This window comes from Mastomys coucha, unplaced genomic scaffold, assembly GCF_008632895.1.
Source record: "Mastomys coucha isolate ucsf_1 unplaced genomic scaffold, UCSF_Mcou_1 pScaffold18, whole genome shotgun sequence".
Taxonomy (NCBI): domain Eukaryota; kingdom Metazoa; phylum Chordata; class Mammalia; order Rodentia; family Muridae; genus Mastomys; species Mastomys coucha.
In genome coordinates, this window is record NW_022196900.1 from 76,246,002 (window position 1) to 76,263,230 (window position 17,229).

Here is a 17,229-nt window from a genome sequence, read left to right on the forward strand (position 1 = left end):
TGTTTTTTGGAGGGGAAACTGGGAAAGGAGAAATTCTCATGTAAATAAAGAAAATATCTAAAATAAAATAAAAAAACCCTCCTTGTTATAAATGAAAATGGAAAGACAGCATACAGAAACTTTTCTGCTACAACAAAGAAAGTTTATGGTACTGAGCACCTACTTCAAGTAAACAGATTTCAAATAAACAGCCTAATTATGCAGCTCAAAGTCTCAGAAAATAAAAAATGAACCTCAAAATTAGCATATATAAATGGGAAGAGTCAGTGGAAGGCTGAAACAATCTGATCCCACAGTAGGGCACACCAATATTGGGAGAAGTGATGAAAAGTTGTATCATGATATCAGGATGCCCGACTTCTAGTTCTCATTCTGTTTGTGTTATGTTTTTGCAATTATTTCTGGAAACTGATCCTCAGTTTTCCCACTTCTAAGACTGATTCTGGGAAGCAATATCTAGTTCCAACATTTTTCCCCATGTGGAAGACCTAAATGGGACCATAAGAGTAAATGAAAATTGGGTCCTGGTGTGTCTCTCTTCCTGTCCTTACTTCCAGGTGCCAAAATGGAGACTTGAGTTCAAGAATCAGTTTCTACATTCCTCCAGGAGTTCTGGTCTCCCTTGCATTTCCTTTGGGATGCATTTGTCCCTTCTCTTCATGATGATTGTACCTCTGTAGAACCTTTTTCTAAGTAATAGGATCCCACAGGACTGGAAGACCCTTGAGGTAACACTGGATCTAGCATGACTGCAGCCACAGAAATGCTTTGATCCCTGATACCCATGAGCCTCATTAATACACCAGTCAGGGCATCTTTAAGGAAGCTGCTGAGACTCAGTAAGTCTGGAGAGTGGCTGAAGTAGGGCCCTCTTATAGCCCAGTACCTATATTCTGGAACTGCTGAAGGCAGGATTGTACATTACACTTGGAATCAGGAAGGGAAGATAGGTAAGGAGCTTGAAGGATAAGTCCTTGAGAAGGCAATTCCCATCAGTTCATTGTGAACCATCGGTCCAATACTATGATGTATCAGGATGGAATAACAGAGTCCATGAAAGGAAGGTCCTTGATGATGTCAGAAGTGGATTGTGTCTTTCAGTAGCTGTGTACCACCAGGCAAGTTACTCTGTCTCAATTCCCCTTTCTAAATCTTCAGAATAAAAAGAGCTTATAATGATAAACTAATACAAAAGCAATAAATACCTCTTTGAACACTCAGCTGCAGGCATCACATTAAACAAACCTCCATGTAATGTTTTAGTTAACTATTACCAACACCCTTTGAGATGGGTTCTAATTTCCAGATGAAGATGGAAACCCAAGAAATTTAGATAATTTGCTACTCTGCTCATTATCAATGGAGTCAGGAAAACACCTAGCTCTTATTCTAGTGTCCATGCTCTTGATGGTATCCTGACTTTGATGGAAGGTAACTAGGCCATACTTGGAGAAAAGTTGATTCTGCCCTTGTCTATCTCTTTAATTAATTCCATCCCACTAATATTGGAGAAGCTCATTTGAGAAAGAAGAAAACCCTACCAACATGTTCTTAATAAATTTTTTCCAATTTTTACAAATTTTTGTTCATATTCATTAACAAATAGCCATGAAGGGGAACCTAGTTGTGGTGAATGTTGATAACCTGGTAGAGATCCTCCGGTTGTTTGGACAATCACTGGACTAGATATTCACTCTTGTAGAACTCACTGTCATACCATGGGCTTAATTTTATAGTCATCCATCTAAGATCTACTAGTCCTGCTCATGCTATGTGGTAAGAATCAGAGAAAGGTAAAAGTGTTGTGATTTTTCTTATTTAAGAAGCTCTACAGATACCTGTGTGTGTCAATGTGGCTACAAACAGTAGTGGAAGCACCTTCAAAGGTCCTACCAGAGGTCCATGGAAGAAGCATGGTGGGAATAATGAAAGACTTCTGTGATTAGCATTGTCCCGAGAGGAAGAAGGAAGAAAAATATTTTCAACAAGATAAATAACTAAGCAATAGCAGTAATGGTAATTAATGTTTAATGCTATAGCGTCACATAGACCTCTAGTTTGGGCTGCTGATAAATGTTAGACTCTAATTCAAATTTAAATTTCTTTGACCTCAGAGTCCCTCCTACCTTTGTGTTACATACTGCCCCACAGCTTCATGAAGCAGGCACAAATGGGAGATCAGCAAATGAGGTAGTCTGTCTTGAGTGCCAGCTAGAAAACCTTCCCAGTGTTTAAATTGCAGGTGCATCAATTGGAGACTGTTCTGGGCAATCAATGGGTGCTGCTTAACTGATGGACCTGTTTCCTCAGTTTAAGAATGTGTGTAATGGTGGGTAGACTTGGTGATAGAATGGGGTGATTATGGTGAATGGACTAAGTGGTCAGAGCCAGTTTCCTTCTGGAAATCCACTGAGAACTGTAGAACTGCAAGTGAAAGCACCTGGAGAGCATCTATCTAGCCCCATAGGAATCAGGACCAAGGACAGCGCCACCATGCAAAACAGTTTTCTGCAGAGGCTCTGGAAGTTTGGATTACAAAATGTTAGATATAATCTTCTCATTGCACATACCAGAGGAAATGGATGTCAAAAAACCAGCTGGATCTTGATAGTTTTATATGCAAAAAAGAATACTTCTTTTTCCAATGTGAAATATTTGTTTTCTGTCTTCTGAACTGACTAGGCAGGTCAGGATTCCCACACAGTGACATTCTATTTGGAACTTTTGCTAAACTGCTGGTGAAAATTGATGGTGTGAGAGACAAATGACAGTTTTACATGATAAGATCATAGTACTTGGAGTTTGAGTCCTGGGTCTACCACATACTAAGTTACAACTTTGGATCTCCAATTCTCTGTAAAGGAAAAAAATGTGGTTCTGACCTTAGTGGGTTGTGGTGACAAACAGATCATGCTTAGTGAAGCATTCTTTACCGTGGCTCTTGATAAATAACCATTTCCTTTTTCAGGGCCTATAAGAGATGGGACAACCTGGTGGTAGCATTCTGTAGCAGACATTTAAGAATCATCAAGGAAACAGAGAGTAAGAGTCTGGTCAGGAACATCCTCTGTTGCTAGGCTGCCATCTCTCATTGAGGACCGAGTCCACATTAAAGTGAAGATCCACCTATGCCCACCCATGCTCACCTCTTCTGAGAGAGACAGAGCTGTGGAGGACTTCCCCCTGCTGCCTAAGAAGAGTGTCCAGACTCACAACAGTTCATTCTCAATTCCACATCTTTCATCTTTTTTGAGAAATGTTAGAAGTCAAACTTAGATTCCTGATGTAGTTATCACTGTGTGTTAATTTGTTTTGCTGTACCACTGTAGGAAGGATCAGGAGAGTAGGATGAGGCAACAGAGCCTCTGAAGCATCAAAGTGTGGGTTGTTTGTTTTGTTTAACTTGTAAAGTGTCAGGTAAACTTTATTCAAAAGCAACTTGACGAGTATACAGATCATAAATAAATACACTGTCACTCTTGATAGAGGGCCACACTTGAGGGTAGTCAAGGTCACAAAGTATTTTTTTTTCTTGAAAATATCGGTTCTGTACAGAATCAGAGGAAGAAGAGAGAGGGATAAACTGGGTGCTGTGGTCCTTTTTTCTTACTTTTCTATGTGTTTGTTTTAAAAACTTGTTTGTTTCATGTTGCCCCTTCTAGTACCTACATGTCTTGAAATAATGGCATTCGGAAACAACAGGCATTCCTTGCCTCCTCCTTTTGACTTGTTTAAGGTGTGTGTGTGTGTTTTCTTTGACATAAGACTTCTGTCCTTTACAGTTTCTCACAGGAACCCTGGTGTTTATTGGGGTAGTTAGCTGGACAACCTAAAAAGTACTTAGTGGAATTTCTACTAAGTACCTAGAGTGTGGCAAGGCTAATTTGGATAGATTACTGCCAGGGCATGGAGGTAAGTATTTTACTTTCAGTTCCCTATCTATGGGTTTTACAAAGAATTCTATCATGGATTTTGCAAATTCTAGCAAGGAGAACAGTCATATGTCCTCTTCTCTCCTCAGAAGGAAGGCCATGCACAGTCGAAGCTGGAGAAATCACAGCTTTGTAACTGAGTTCATCCTCTTGGGCTTCTCCAGAAACCCCAGGACCAATTGGATCCTTTTCTTCTTCTTCCTCTTCCTCTACTTATTTACAGTCTTGGGTAATGGACTCATTGTTACCCTGATTAGAATAGATGCTCGTCTCCACACACCCATGTACTTCTTCCTCAGCATTCTCTCTCTCCTGGATCTGAGTTATGCCACCACAACAGTGCCCCAGATGTTGGCTCATCTAGTAGGCAAGAATAAGACCATCTCTTACACTGGGTGTGTGATCCAGATGTATATTTTCTTGACACTAGGCATCACTGAGACCTGGATTTTTGCAGCTATGGCCTATGACAGATATGTTGCTATATGTTATCCACTCCACTATGGAGTCAAGATGAGCCAAACCCTATGCATAACTCTGGTAGCCAGTTCTGCCCTTTGTGGCCTCATCTGTGCCCTTGTCTACACAGTCTTTGCAATGAATCTTCCCTACTGTGGCCCCAATGAGATCAACCATTTCTTTTGTGAAATCCCCGCTGTCTTGAAGTTGGCCTGTGCAGACACATCCCTCAATGACCAAGTGGACTTCATCCTGGGTTTCATCTTGCTTCTGATCCCATTATCCCTCATCTTGGCTTCATATGTTCGGATCTTCATAGCCATTCTAAGGATTCGCTCTACCCAAGGACGGATGAAGGCCTTCTCCACCTGTGCGTCACACATCACCGTGGTCACTATGTTCTGTGTTCCATGCATGGTCATGTACATGAGACCTGGCTCTGAAGCCTCCCCGGAAGATGACAAGAAGTTGGCCTTGTTCTATAATGTCATTTCTGCCTTCCTTAACCCCATTATTTATAGTCTCCGGAACAAGGATGTAAAGAGGGCTTTTCTCAAGTTAATTGGAAGAGGTGAAGAGACCCAGTAAGAAGAGTGAGGCTGTCTGCAGTGCCTCTGGCCTCTTAGGTGTGCCGCCCACAAGTTCACTGAGGTTCTTGGAAGGAATGAGAGAGGATTCTCAGGATTAGGGAGACACAAGAAAAGAACATTTCACATGAATTTACTAATGGATCCATTAGGAAAGGACTCAAAGAATTGTGCCCAAGACTTAGCCATGCCATTCACCTTCTATGGCTTTGGAAAAGTCACATTGGGTTGGAGCATTCATCTCACTTCTTGGGGGTTTAATTTCCAGTTGTCAAATGTTTTCTGTGGTATTCATTATGTCCAAATGATAATAACTAAGGTTCCTTTTGTATAACAGTCACTCAATGATTTACATGGCCTTCTTTTTTTTTATTCTTTTTTTTTGTGGTGGTTTTCATTTTCATTTTTCTTTCTTCTTCTTCCTCCTTTTCTTCATCTTGAGGTGTGTGTGGGGGGGGTTGGGGGAGGTCTCACTATATTGCCTTGCCTGTTTTTGAACTTAAATAATCAGCCTCCTGGATTTCTGAAAATACAGATGTACTCCCTCTCTCTGCTGCCTGACTGATATGTATTTATTGTTTTAATTTACATATTAACTCTAGAGGTGTGTAATATCTCCTTCATAAAAATAAAGACACTGGAACACAAAAACATTAATTTTCTAAATGTCATCAGGCTGAAAGTAACGTGGCAGAGGTTGGAACCCAGGGTCTAGTTCCAAGGTTGCCACATTACTCTGAAATGTCCCAGGGAGAATTCTGAGGCTTATCTGAGACAATGTAAAGCTACTACTAAGGAAGGCTAAAAAGAACCCTAGCTGGGGTGGTGGCAGCACACACCTTTGATCCCAGCACTCGGGGGGCAGAGGAAGATGGAGTTCCATGAATTTGAGGGCAAGCCTGATCTACAGAGAGTTCAGGGACAGTGAGAATTATATCGTGAGACCCTGTGTCAAAAAAGAAAAAGGTTCTTATTCTAAGGTCATAACTGCAGGGCCAGATCCCTCAAGTCTGGAGCTCTGTTGAGAAGTCAGCCCTTCCAGCTGTTCCACAGTGGCATTCTGCATCTGAGTGAATAGACCACGCGTGGTCCCAAACAATGTCTCAATACGTGTTTGGTGGGAGAGTTCCTTCCTAGTTCCATTCTTATCTTTGTTTTGAGTTGGTCAGCTCTGCTCTCAGATCTTCACAGTCGTGGGCTCCTCTCCTATTTCCATTGTGCCTGTCTCAATTGTGGCTTTCACTTTCAACAGCTGATTTTCCCTTGATGTCTTCTGCAGCCAGAGAGACATGAGGCAGGAGGAAGGACCCTGGGTTTTGATCTTGGCTTAATTTGTTGAAATCTTAAGAAAAAGCAATTATACTCTTCAGAATCCAGTCCCTTTTGAACTCAAATGGGGGTGGTAACTATGTACTATTGGCCATACTATAAATTGTTTTAAACCTCAAATGAGAGCAGGGCTTAAAATTTAAACAATGGGAGCCATTCAAGTATTAACAGATGTTCCTGTTTCTCAACCTCTGATGTGAAGGTTGTCTTAGTCAGGGTTTCTATTCCTGCACAAACATCATGACCAAGAAGCAAGATGGGGAGGAAAGGGTTTATTCAGCTTACTTCCACATTGGTGTTTATCACAAAGGAAGTCAGGACTGGAACTCAAGCAGGTCAGAAAGCAGGAGCTGATGCAGAGGCCATGGAGTGATGTTCCTTACTGGCTTGCTTCCCCTGGCTTGCTCAGCCTGCTCTCTCATAGAACCCAAGACTTCCAGCCCAGGGATGGCACCACCCACAAGGGGCCCTACCCCCTTGATCATTAATTGAGAAAATACCCCACAGCTGGATCTCATGGAGGCACTTCCCCAACTGAAGCTCCCTTCTCTGTGATATCTCCAGCCTGTGTCAAGTTGACACACAAAACCAGCCAGTACAAAGGTCAAATTCATTGTTTGGTCAGGCATTATGGGGATAATCATGGTAGCCACTGACTGCACAGAGTCATGCTTTCAGCACAGAGAGAGAGAGAGAGAGAGAGAGAGAGAGAGAGAGAGAGAGAGAGAGACTGGGGTGGGGGAGAAGGGGGAGAGAGGGAGGGATATTTAGTGGTACACACTCATCAGCTGCCATATCAATCATGAAACAAACCATTTCTGGTGTTTCAAACCAAATCAAATTTCTATCAAGGGCTGGACAGGTGACTCAGTTTAGAACACTTGCTGTTCTTGCAGAAGACCTAGGTTCAATTCCTAGTATTCACATGGTAACTCATGACCTGTAACTCAATTTCAGAAAATCTGATGCCTTCTTCTGGCCTCTGAGAGAACCAAGCAGGCATATATTGCATAAACATGCATGAAAGCAAAGCATCCATACATATGAAATTAAATAAATAATTTCTGGATTAAAATTTTTTCTATAATTTTAATTTCAGAGAAATTATTAATTGTTAGCAAAAAGAAACACAAACAAAATCTTTTAAATCAGCATTTGTCACATAAACACAAGATTAAATTTAAAAACATCTCAGGTATTCTTAACTGGTTGAAAGAAGTTTTATGGTTGTGTGTCTGTGTGTGTGTGTGTGAGTATGTGTGTGTGCTGTGTATATGTTTCTTTTATATTTTTTAATATAATTTGTTTGTTTTGACTTTTTTGAGAGAGAAAGAATATGAAGTTGGGTGGGTAGGGAGTTGGAAGAGGATCAAAATATATTGTATACATTTTTAAAACAATAAAAATGTTTAATAGAGAAAACTAAAAATAAAGTTTTAAAGATAGACTAAGAATGGCTGAAATGTTACAAAAAATCCCCAAAGACCAATAAATGATAAAAGTGTGCTTTGCTCATTAGCAACTTTCTCCAGCATAGAAAGCAATTATGGCTTACAAAGCTGCTAATGTCCCCAAGCATTAAAGAACACTGGCTCTCAGGGTGATGTGGAACTGTTGAAGAGAAGTCTCCAGGGTGGGTTTGCTGCCTGAAAGACTCAGCCTTGAAGGAGAAAAGCCCTGGGGAAGAGGAGCCTTGGCATCTATAGATAGAGTTGCCAGTGATGCATGCTCATTGTGTTTCTTGGGAACTTGTCAAGAAAAATGCTCTGGGGTCATTAGAAGGGCATGTGGGACATCTGTGGAGATGAAAGGGGCTTTTAGAGTTCTCAAGGCACTGAAAACCCACAGCAGGCCCATCCAACTTCGTCACCTCCCAACGAGATGCCTTTGCTCTGTTATTACCAACTTCTCAGATATCTGCATAGGCTGGTCCAGATACCCACCCTCACTTCCCTACTGTCTTCTCACCTATTCACAAAACAGCCTGTGAGTTTCTTCAGGAAGTTTTCTAGTTATTTTCAGACCATGAGAGTTTAAGAATTCTTAATACTATGGATGAGGCATTCAACTCTGGCCCCAGAAGCAAAAAAAGGTCATCAAACTGTAAGAAATAAAGACTGGATAGCCCCAGAGATCTGGGGTAGAATCAAACACAACTATCAAAAGTAAAACAAAACAAAACAAAATAATTTCTAATGATATTCTGCTATACTTTTAGATAGGTGCCTTGTCCAGTCATCATCAGAGAGGCTTCCTCTAGCAGCAGATGGGAATGGATGCAGAGACCCACAGCCAGACACTATAGAGAGGGAGTCTAAGGAGGTCTCCACTGGGTGTCTCCTTTCAGAGATCAGGGAACTCCACAGAAGAAGGAGAGGAAAGATTGTAGGGGTCAGAGGGGATGGAGGATACCAGAGGACTTGGGGCCCTGAATCAACTAAGCAGAGTGCATTTTAAGCCCATAGAGACTGAAGCAGCAAGCACAGGGCCTGTCTACACCAGATCCTCTATGTATAAGCTATGGTTGTCTGCTTGCTGTTTCTGTGGGACTCCTACCAATGGGAACAAGTGTATCTCTGACTCTTTTTCCTGCTCTTGGGACTCTTTTCCTCCTATTGGGTTGCCTTGTCTAGCATCAATATGAGGGCTTTTACTTTGTCTTATTGTATTTTGTTTTGTCATATTTGACTATCATTTCTTAGAATCCTGCTCTTTTCTGAAGAAGGGGAGTGGATCCAGAGGGAGGAAGTGGAGAGTTAGGAGGAGTGGAAGGAGGGAAAACTGTGGTTGGGATATACTGTATGAGAATATAAAATTCAATAAAAATTTAAAAGACAGAAAGAAATCTTACAGAGTATGACCTGTATCTTGGCCTTGAATCCCTTGAAAAGAAAGAACTGCTAAGATGTATTCAAATACATTTGCATAAAGTTATCTCAAATGCAAATGACTTGGATGTATTTTCTCTAGTTCCTGGTAAAACAAAACAGAACAAAGCAACAACAAAGCAAAATTATTATTTTTTTAAAACCCTACAGCCCAGCCAGACATTGATGGTACATACTTTTAATCTCAGAACTTGGGAAGCAGAGGCAGGTTGATCCCTGTGAGTTTGAGGCCAGTCTGGTCTGCACAGTGAGTTCCAGGACAGTCAGAGCTACCTAGAGACCCTCTCTATAAAAAAGAATGAAAGAAAGAAAGGAAGAAAGAAAGAAAAAGGAGTCAAACTTTTCAATGGGGGCTGGAGAGATACTTCAATGGTTAAGGCTATTATTTGTTCTATAATTCTCAGCACATAGCAGCTCACAACCATCTATCACTACAGTTCCATGGGATCTGATGCCCTCTTCTGGTGTTCTGGTGTATATGTAGATAAAACAACCATTTACATATAATACATATATTTGTAAAAATTAAAGGTAAAATCTCCTAGAGCTAATATTTTTAAATTAGTAAATGTTGCAAGATACAAATAATACCCATTTCAGCAAGAGTGATGCTTACAGGAAAATCTTATATTGTAAAATCTCATGTTGAGGAGGGAGAGGAAGAGGATGGTGATTCTGACAACCTCAGCTCACTACCCTTCAGGTGTGGTGGTTCATGCCTGGAAGTTCAGCACCAAGAGTACTGCAGCAGGAGAATTTCTGGGAATCTGAGGCTCATCCTGGATACAGTGCAAAACCTTATTTCATCAATCAATCAATCAATCAATCAATCAATCAATCAATCAAACAAACAAAGAACAAAACAGGAAGCCAGGTAGCATGGAGACAAAGGTTCAAATGGAGACAAATGTAATGGGGAGTAGAAAATACCCGAGGAAGTGAATGAAAAATTAAAAAAAAAATTGTTTCTTTAAAGATCAATGAAATTAACAAACATGAGACTAGTCATAGAAAAAGAAGGGAGAAGAGATAAATTACTAAAATTGCAATGAAAGAGGGACTGTCACTACATGCCCTACACAAAGGATATAGGGCAATACTACTACTAATATGACTCAATAGTTCAGGCCTTAAAGTGTGTCACATTTAGAAAGATAAGAGTACTAGAATTGTTTCAAAAGGGAACAGAAAATCAAAACACAGCACATTACATAATTTAATTAGTAATTTAACCATTTTGCAGAAGAAGAGCTAAAGGACCAGATGGACAACTCTGCCCAACTTATAAAGTTCAACACCTACCTTTCTAAATTTCAAAGCAGAAAAAAAGAAGGTAGAACTTTCAATACATTCTTCTCATACCCAAACCAAGACGTGACAAGGAAAGACAGCTAGAAATTGACACATCTATTTAAAATGTTGATCAAAAAATGACTCTCAAGAACATGTAAAATAATTGTATATAACAATGCAATAAATATTATCACGAAAACTGTCCAAGGTTGTTGGAAACCAAAAGCATTCTCTAGTTCAAACCCGCTGATGATCTCAGCTCTGGTGGAGACACCCAGGGCCAAGAGGCCTGGGAACCAAACACCTTCCCCCCCCCCCAACCCCCGAGAGTGAGAAGCAGGCACTTCCCTTCCCAGGAAAAGTTTTACAGTACCTTCTCCTCTGAGAAGGTATTAAATCAAGCAGCTTCTCCTGAGGAAATGTTTACTTTGCCCTGCTGGAAGATGCTTGGATTCAGTTTCCCAGAGACAACCTCCCGAGATAAGGCTGCAAGACGTCTCGGGACCCCTTATCAAACATCCGTCCAGATGTCCCCTTTCTCATCCTTTGTCCCCCTCACCACCTCCTCATTTTTTCTTTTTGTAATGCATAAATACTGACCACTAGCTACCGTTAAACGAGGCTTTGACAAAAGATTTGCAAGGCCTTCCTCTCCTTTTTTCGCTCATTCTATTCCAGGTCTAGTTCCCCTCGAAACCCACGGAATAACTAGTTCCCGCGGGTCCGGGATACAAGGTCATATAGTGAACATGTGAGGGTCATTAGTCAGACCTAAATCAGAGCAACTGTGCTTTATTCACAGATAACTGTAGATCCCATCCCTCCAAAGAAGTGTCTCTTTGCAGCAGATGGTGACCATTACAGAAAACCACAATTGGTTAAAATGCAAATGATTGTGGCATGTCCAGTCCCAGTTAATGTATCTACAACACAAACTTCACACCTAAGGCTTGGGACCATCATGGAAGAGGGGTCAGAATGATTGTAAGAACCAGAGGACTAGGAAATTTCTGTATGATTGTGTCTCAGGTAATTTACTGAAAAGCTTCACTAATGATCCAGCAATGATATAGCTCCACCCATCCCTATCTTTCTTGAGGGAGAGTAGAATCTCTTACAGAACTTGATGCTCACCAGTTGGCTCAGTGGCAGAAACTTAATCCAAACCATCTCCCAGACCCTATTTCCATGTTTTATATGCCTTCTGTGCTTTGGAGTCCTCCAGGTCCCACCACGGCCTTCTTAAGCCCTAAGCACCTTATCCTGGCACTCAAGGTCCCCACACTTCAAAGTCCTGACTTTCCCAATCCAAGGTTCTTAGCAACCCATGGCGTCATCTCTCTATGCTACCTCGAAATCCAGTATGGACATATTTATGAGCACCCACTGGAATAAATAAATTAGACCATCAGATCCAGCCTAAATTATATGCATATTTACTACATCTGTTTCATATATGCTCATATTTAGCCCTATAAACTGTCCTGTTCTATTATTGCTTCATTTTGCTATTGTAAAAACTGAGGTATAGAGGGTTGGCCTCTTGTCAACTACTATACCCTTATTAAGTGGTAGAACCAGAATTTGATTTCAGGTCTTCCTGCCTTTTGCTCTCATGTAGAGTATTTATCATTACCTCATCTTGGCCTAAGTTCAATGAAAGATCCCATCGTTGCTTGAGTCATAGTCCTTTCCCTCCAGAAATTCAAAGTATTTCAGGGCTATCAAATTTTAGCACACAACATAGCCCAGTTCCTAGCAGAGCACAATAGAGAGAATGAGAGAGTTGAGGGGCTGAGCAGAGATCTATAGTGTGAACCTACATCCCCTGAGGAACATGTTCTTTTTCTTATGATCCATGGAAAGCTTCCCTGACATGTCTGTTCAGCATTCACCCTTATAAGTCTTTGCTGTGTATATGTGCATGTTCACATGAATACACGGGTGCATGTTTGCATGTATACACAGGTATATATTTGCATGTATAAGCAGCTGCATGTTCCCATGTATATGCAGGTATATGTGTGCATACATAAAGAGGCTTGGTACTATCCTTAGGTCATTACCCAGATCTATCTTATTTGGAGACAGATAGATCTCATCAGTCTGGAGCTCCCCAATTAGGCTAGGCTATGTGGTGAGCAAATGCTAAAGATCCTGCAATCTTTGCTTCCACGTCTTTGTAATTACAAGTACACATCACCAAGTCTGACTTTTACAAGGATAGACTCTGGGCACTGAACTCAGGTCCTTATGCTTGGTCAACAAGTTACCTACCACATCCCCAGACCCCACCCTGGCATTTATTTCTTATCCCATGCATTTACTCTATTTAATCTTTACACATTCATCCCCATTGACAGAAAAGGAGGAAAAGGAAATGACTTGGGAACAGGGAGGGGGACTTGGGGTTGAGAGGATCAAGAGGGTTGGCTAGGTAGGTCTTCTGTACTAAATGGAAGAGTTGAAATGTGTGCTCAGGGTCTGAGAGGGTTGCAGTGGGACCCAGAGGACCCGAAGGCACAGAAGACTCACTCATTAAGAAGCTTCAGCTTCATCCTCCCTGAGGACCGGGAGCAGAATGTTAAAGGAAAACCTCACACACTCATAGATCAACCTTCACACAGAGCCTGGGTCAGGTAAGGAAGGGAGCCACAGAGGTTGCCTGAGACATACAGTCCTCACAGTCCTACCTGATCTGTCTCCATCACCCCATCCTATCTCCCATTCATGTCCCTTGCCCCCATCTGTTTGCCCCATAACTGCCTGCTTCCAGTCCCTTCCACTCACCTCAAACATTTCATCCCTGGTTTCTGCTCTTCTCGCTAAGCTTTGGATCTCTGTCCTCCTCTGGTCAGTGGTGTCTCAGTGCGGTTCTCTCTGCTTCTTTTCATCTCTGTATTTGTTGTTATGTTATTTAGCTGTGACAGAGAAGGCTGGAGGGAGGGGGTGCTGCTTCTGTGGAGAGGAAGCAGTGAGCTTTCTTCTGCCTTCCCAGGTTTGGATCCTTAGATGGAGGTATGGTGCAAGAGGACTGGTACTGAGGGTGAGGATGGAGATGGCAAGTAACAGTAATGGCTCAAAAATCCTATTTTAGGCTTTATGAGAGTCAGGCAACTTGAGACAGACATTGGGACTAGGAGGGAGCATGCACTGTCATTGGAGATGAACAATAGCAGAGTAGATAGAGCCTGGCACCCTACCATTCTCTCTGGAATGCCTCCAGCTCAGGTGATCACAATTGGACTGACCCTCCCCCTCCCCTTTACCTTTTCCTGGCCCTTCTGATCACCCTTCTGTACCACCCTTCATTTTCTCTACTCTGCCTCACATTTCAGTCAGTTTTTAGCAGGGACTGTCAATGAGATGTCTATTAGGACTTTCTGCAGTAGCTCAGGCACCAGGTTTAGGGGAAACTGGAGGACAAGAGAAGAGACATACGTGGCAAAGTCCTTTTCTCTTCCCTCTCAGCTCTATAGAAGAAATGTCCCTCTTTGTTTCAACTCTTCTCCATTCAACATTGCCTCCTGATCTTTCTTCATAGCCTGTTTTGATTTGTCCACAGGCCCCTTAAGTTACCATCCAGGAATGAGCATGCTGTTCGGCACATGACCTGGCTATCGCAGACACAGACCACCAGCCCAGATCTACCAGGATCCTTTCTCAATGATGTAGCCTCATGCTGACCTTTAGGATCCTCTATACTCACCTGGTGTAAGTCCTCAGCTCTCTCCCAATAACCTGTGGTCTCAACTGAGCTTCCTATGGTTTGACAATTCTTTTTATTGAATCAGGGATTCACTATTACCTCAGCCTGCTCTTGATCTCTCTGTGACTCCTGCCTGGCCTTGAACTCAAGACCCTCTTATCTCAGCCTTCTGGATGTTAGGACCACAGATGTGGACTGCCACCATGACTAGGTACAGTTGAATGTTTTAGTCAGGTGTGAGGAGAGATTCTAAATTTGTGCTGTAGCATCTGTGTTGTTGGTACCAGCCAGTTGTTTAATTCAGCTGAGACTGGGGCATCTGATTTCCAACCCCCTTGGTGAGATCTTCCTCACTATGTACGAAAGCTGCCATGAAGAGTCCCTGAAGCTGGTCTGTTGGAATGTGGACTTGAGCTTTCTGAAAGGCACAGTCACATGCATCTGTGTCCACCTCGTCCTCACCTCTGTCCCTTCATCCCTGCCCTAGTAGGCCTGGCACTAATGGAACTTGTTCTTAGTTCTTGATACATCACTTCTCTCCTTTTGTTGTCTCTTCCTTTGGTGTATACATGCTCTAACCAATTTCCATCTTAGTTAAAACTCCTCCAACCCTATGTCCTGGTCCTGACATCTCATCTTAGTCATTTACAGCCCAGTTCACCCCTCAGAACCCAGCACACTCTGACATCTGCCTCAAAGCATGGAAAGTAGCTATCATACTGTCTTAAGTAGAAGTCAGCTTATAGAGTCAAGCAGGAAGGTTCTTGCTTAGGGGTGTGTAAGGGCAGAACTGTTGAGTGACTCTACTTAAAAGAAAGTGTCAAAAGCTTCCAGGGGATCGACAAACACATATACAAGTAAAATGTACTTAAGAACTTCTTCTGTTTTTGAAGTTGTATATTCTCTCCACATCTCCAACTCTCTCAGATGTTCATAGAAAGGGTTCTGGACATATGCCTTCACACAGGAGGGGAAGAGTGTCTCATCCTCTTCTTTCCTCTCTGTAGCCTGCACCAGGGAGATGAGAAACAGTGAAGTGTGTAAGGGCAAGTCTCAACAGAGGGGGAAGCAGGAGACATTTGTGTGTGTGCAGGATAGTGAAGGGAAAAGATGTTCTGGAGGTTCTAGCCTGAGCCACTAAATATCCTGAACTTTTAGACCTCAGTCTCAGAACTGACATCAATCCCAAGAAAGATTAAGGTTTTGGGATGGGCAAAGTGTCTAACTGTGCATTCTAAGCTGCCCCATTAGGTTCGTTTCTTTCTATAGTGGAAGAATGCAAGGCTTCTCCTATGAGAACCGCAGCTCCGTGTCTGAGTTCATCCTTCTGGGTTTCTCCAAGAATTTCCAACTTAATATAATCCTCTTCAATGTCTTCTTCCTCCTCTACCTCTCTACACTTGTGGGCAATGGGCTCATTGTCACCTTGATCCACCTGGACTCCCGTCTCCATACACCCATGTACTTCTTCCTCAGTGTCCTTTCCATGCTGGATATGAGCTATGTCACCACCACGGTGCCCCAGATGTTGGTGCATCTCATCTGCCAGAAGAAAACTATCTCCTATTCTGGGTGTGTGGCTCAGATGTACATCTTTCTGGTGTTAGGCATCACAGAGGGCTGGTTGTTCTCTGTCATGGCCTATGATAGATATGTAGCCATTTGCCACCCACTCAGATATAAGGTTATCATGAGGCCTTGGCTGTGTGGGGCAATGGTAGTCTTTTGTGGACTATGGGGTGTCAGCTGTTCTCTGATCTACACGGTCTTCACTATGAGGCTGCCCTACTGTGGCCCCAATGAGATCAATCACTTCTTCTGTGAGGTCCCTGCTGTTCTGAAGCTCGCCTGTGCAGACACATCCCTCAATGACCGGATAGACTTTATCCTAGGTTTTATCCTTCTCCTGGTACCTCTTTCCTTCATCCTGGCATCTTATGTCTGCATCTTTGCCGCTATTCTGAGAATCCGCTCAGCCCAAGGTCGACTGAAGGCCTTTTCCACTTGTGCCTCTCACATCACCGTGGTCACCATGTTCTGTGGACCTGCCATGTTTATGTACATGAACCCTGGGGCCAATGCCTCCCCAGAGAGGGACAAGAAACTGGCTCTGTTCTACAATGTCATCTCTGCCTTCCTCAACCCTATAATCTACAGCCTCAGAAACAAAGATGTGAAGAGGGCTTTCCTCAAAGTAACAGGCTGGGGAGGAGCCACTAAGTGAGGCCCTTCAAACACAGAAGGCTTCAACAGTGCCTGAAAGAAGAGTCTGTGGTCCTCCTCTATTATTGCTCCTTCTCATACAGAGGATGGGCAAGAACCATTCACTGAGGGATAAAGGAGATAGTGCACAAAGGCAGATTCCTGCTATGACCCGCTAATGTTCCCGAAGGGTGGGCTATTCTCAAGCATCAAAGATTCCATCTGGAAACAGAGCGTCAAGTATCTGACTCATTTCTGTTTCCTGGGTCAGGAGAGGCTCAGACACAAATGAGGTGTCATTAACATTTGCTGTTGAGTGATTACTGAGCACATTAAATCTACTCAAGATGCTAAGACAAGATAACTCAGAGGGCTCGGAATCAATAACTTTTCTGCATCACCATCAGGAGCAACAACAGTCTTCAGAGAAAGGGAAAGTGTCCTCACTTCTCCTTTCATGGTGGCAAAAATCCCCTGACAGAAGTAGCCAAAGGAAGGCAAGGGTTATATTGACTTTTAGTTCTAGGATATGACCTGTCATGGTGGGGAAATAAATGATGGCGGCAGGAGCCCGAGGCAGCTGCTCACATTGTAGGTATGGTCAGGAAGCAAGGGGAAAATGAACGCTCAGACTCAGCCTGAATTTTCTGTGGACCTTGGTCTACAGAATGGTGCAGTTAAGGTGTGTATTCCACCTCCCAATCTAGACAAGCCCTCCCAGGCATGCTAACAGGCTGTCTCCTGGGTGATTCTAGATTCCATGAAGTTGACAATGTTAAACATCACATTAGGCATAATATATATGGATTGGTCACTGTCGATGCATCCCT

At 42.5% G+C, this 17,229-nt stretch overlaps 2 protein-coding genes across 2 annotated transcripts; both read left to right on the top strand.

Annotated features, from left to right (window-relative positions):
* The first annotated feature begins 4,031 nt into the window (after positions 1-4,031).
* Positions 4,032-4,979, top strand: LOC116095526 (olfactory receptor 2A5-like). The gene has a single exon (XM_031376878.1). The coding sequence runs from the start codon at positions 4,032-4,034 to the stop codon at positions 4,977-4,979; it is 948 nt and encodes a 315-aa protein (XP_031232738.1).
* Positions 4,980-15,473: 10,494 nt separating this feature from the next.
* LOC116095527 (putative olfactory receptor 2B3) lies at positions 15,474-16,421 on the top strand. Its single transcript, XM_031376879.1, has one exon. It carries the CDS (start codon positions 15,474-15,476, stop codon positions 16,419-16,421), a length of 948 nt encoding a protein of 315 aa, XP_031232739.1.
* The last annotated feature ends 808 nt before the right edge of the window (positions 16,422-17,229 follow it).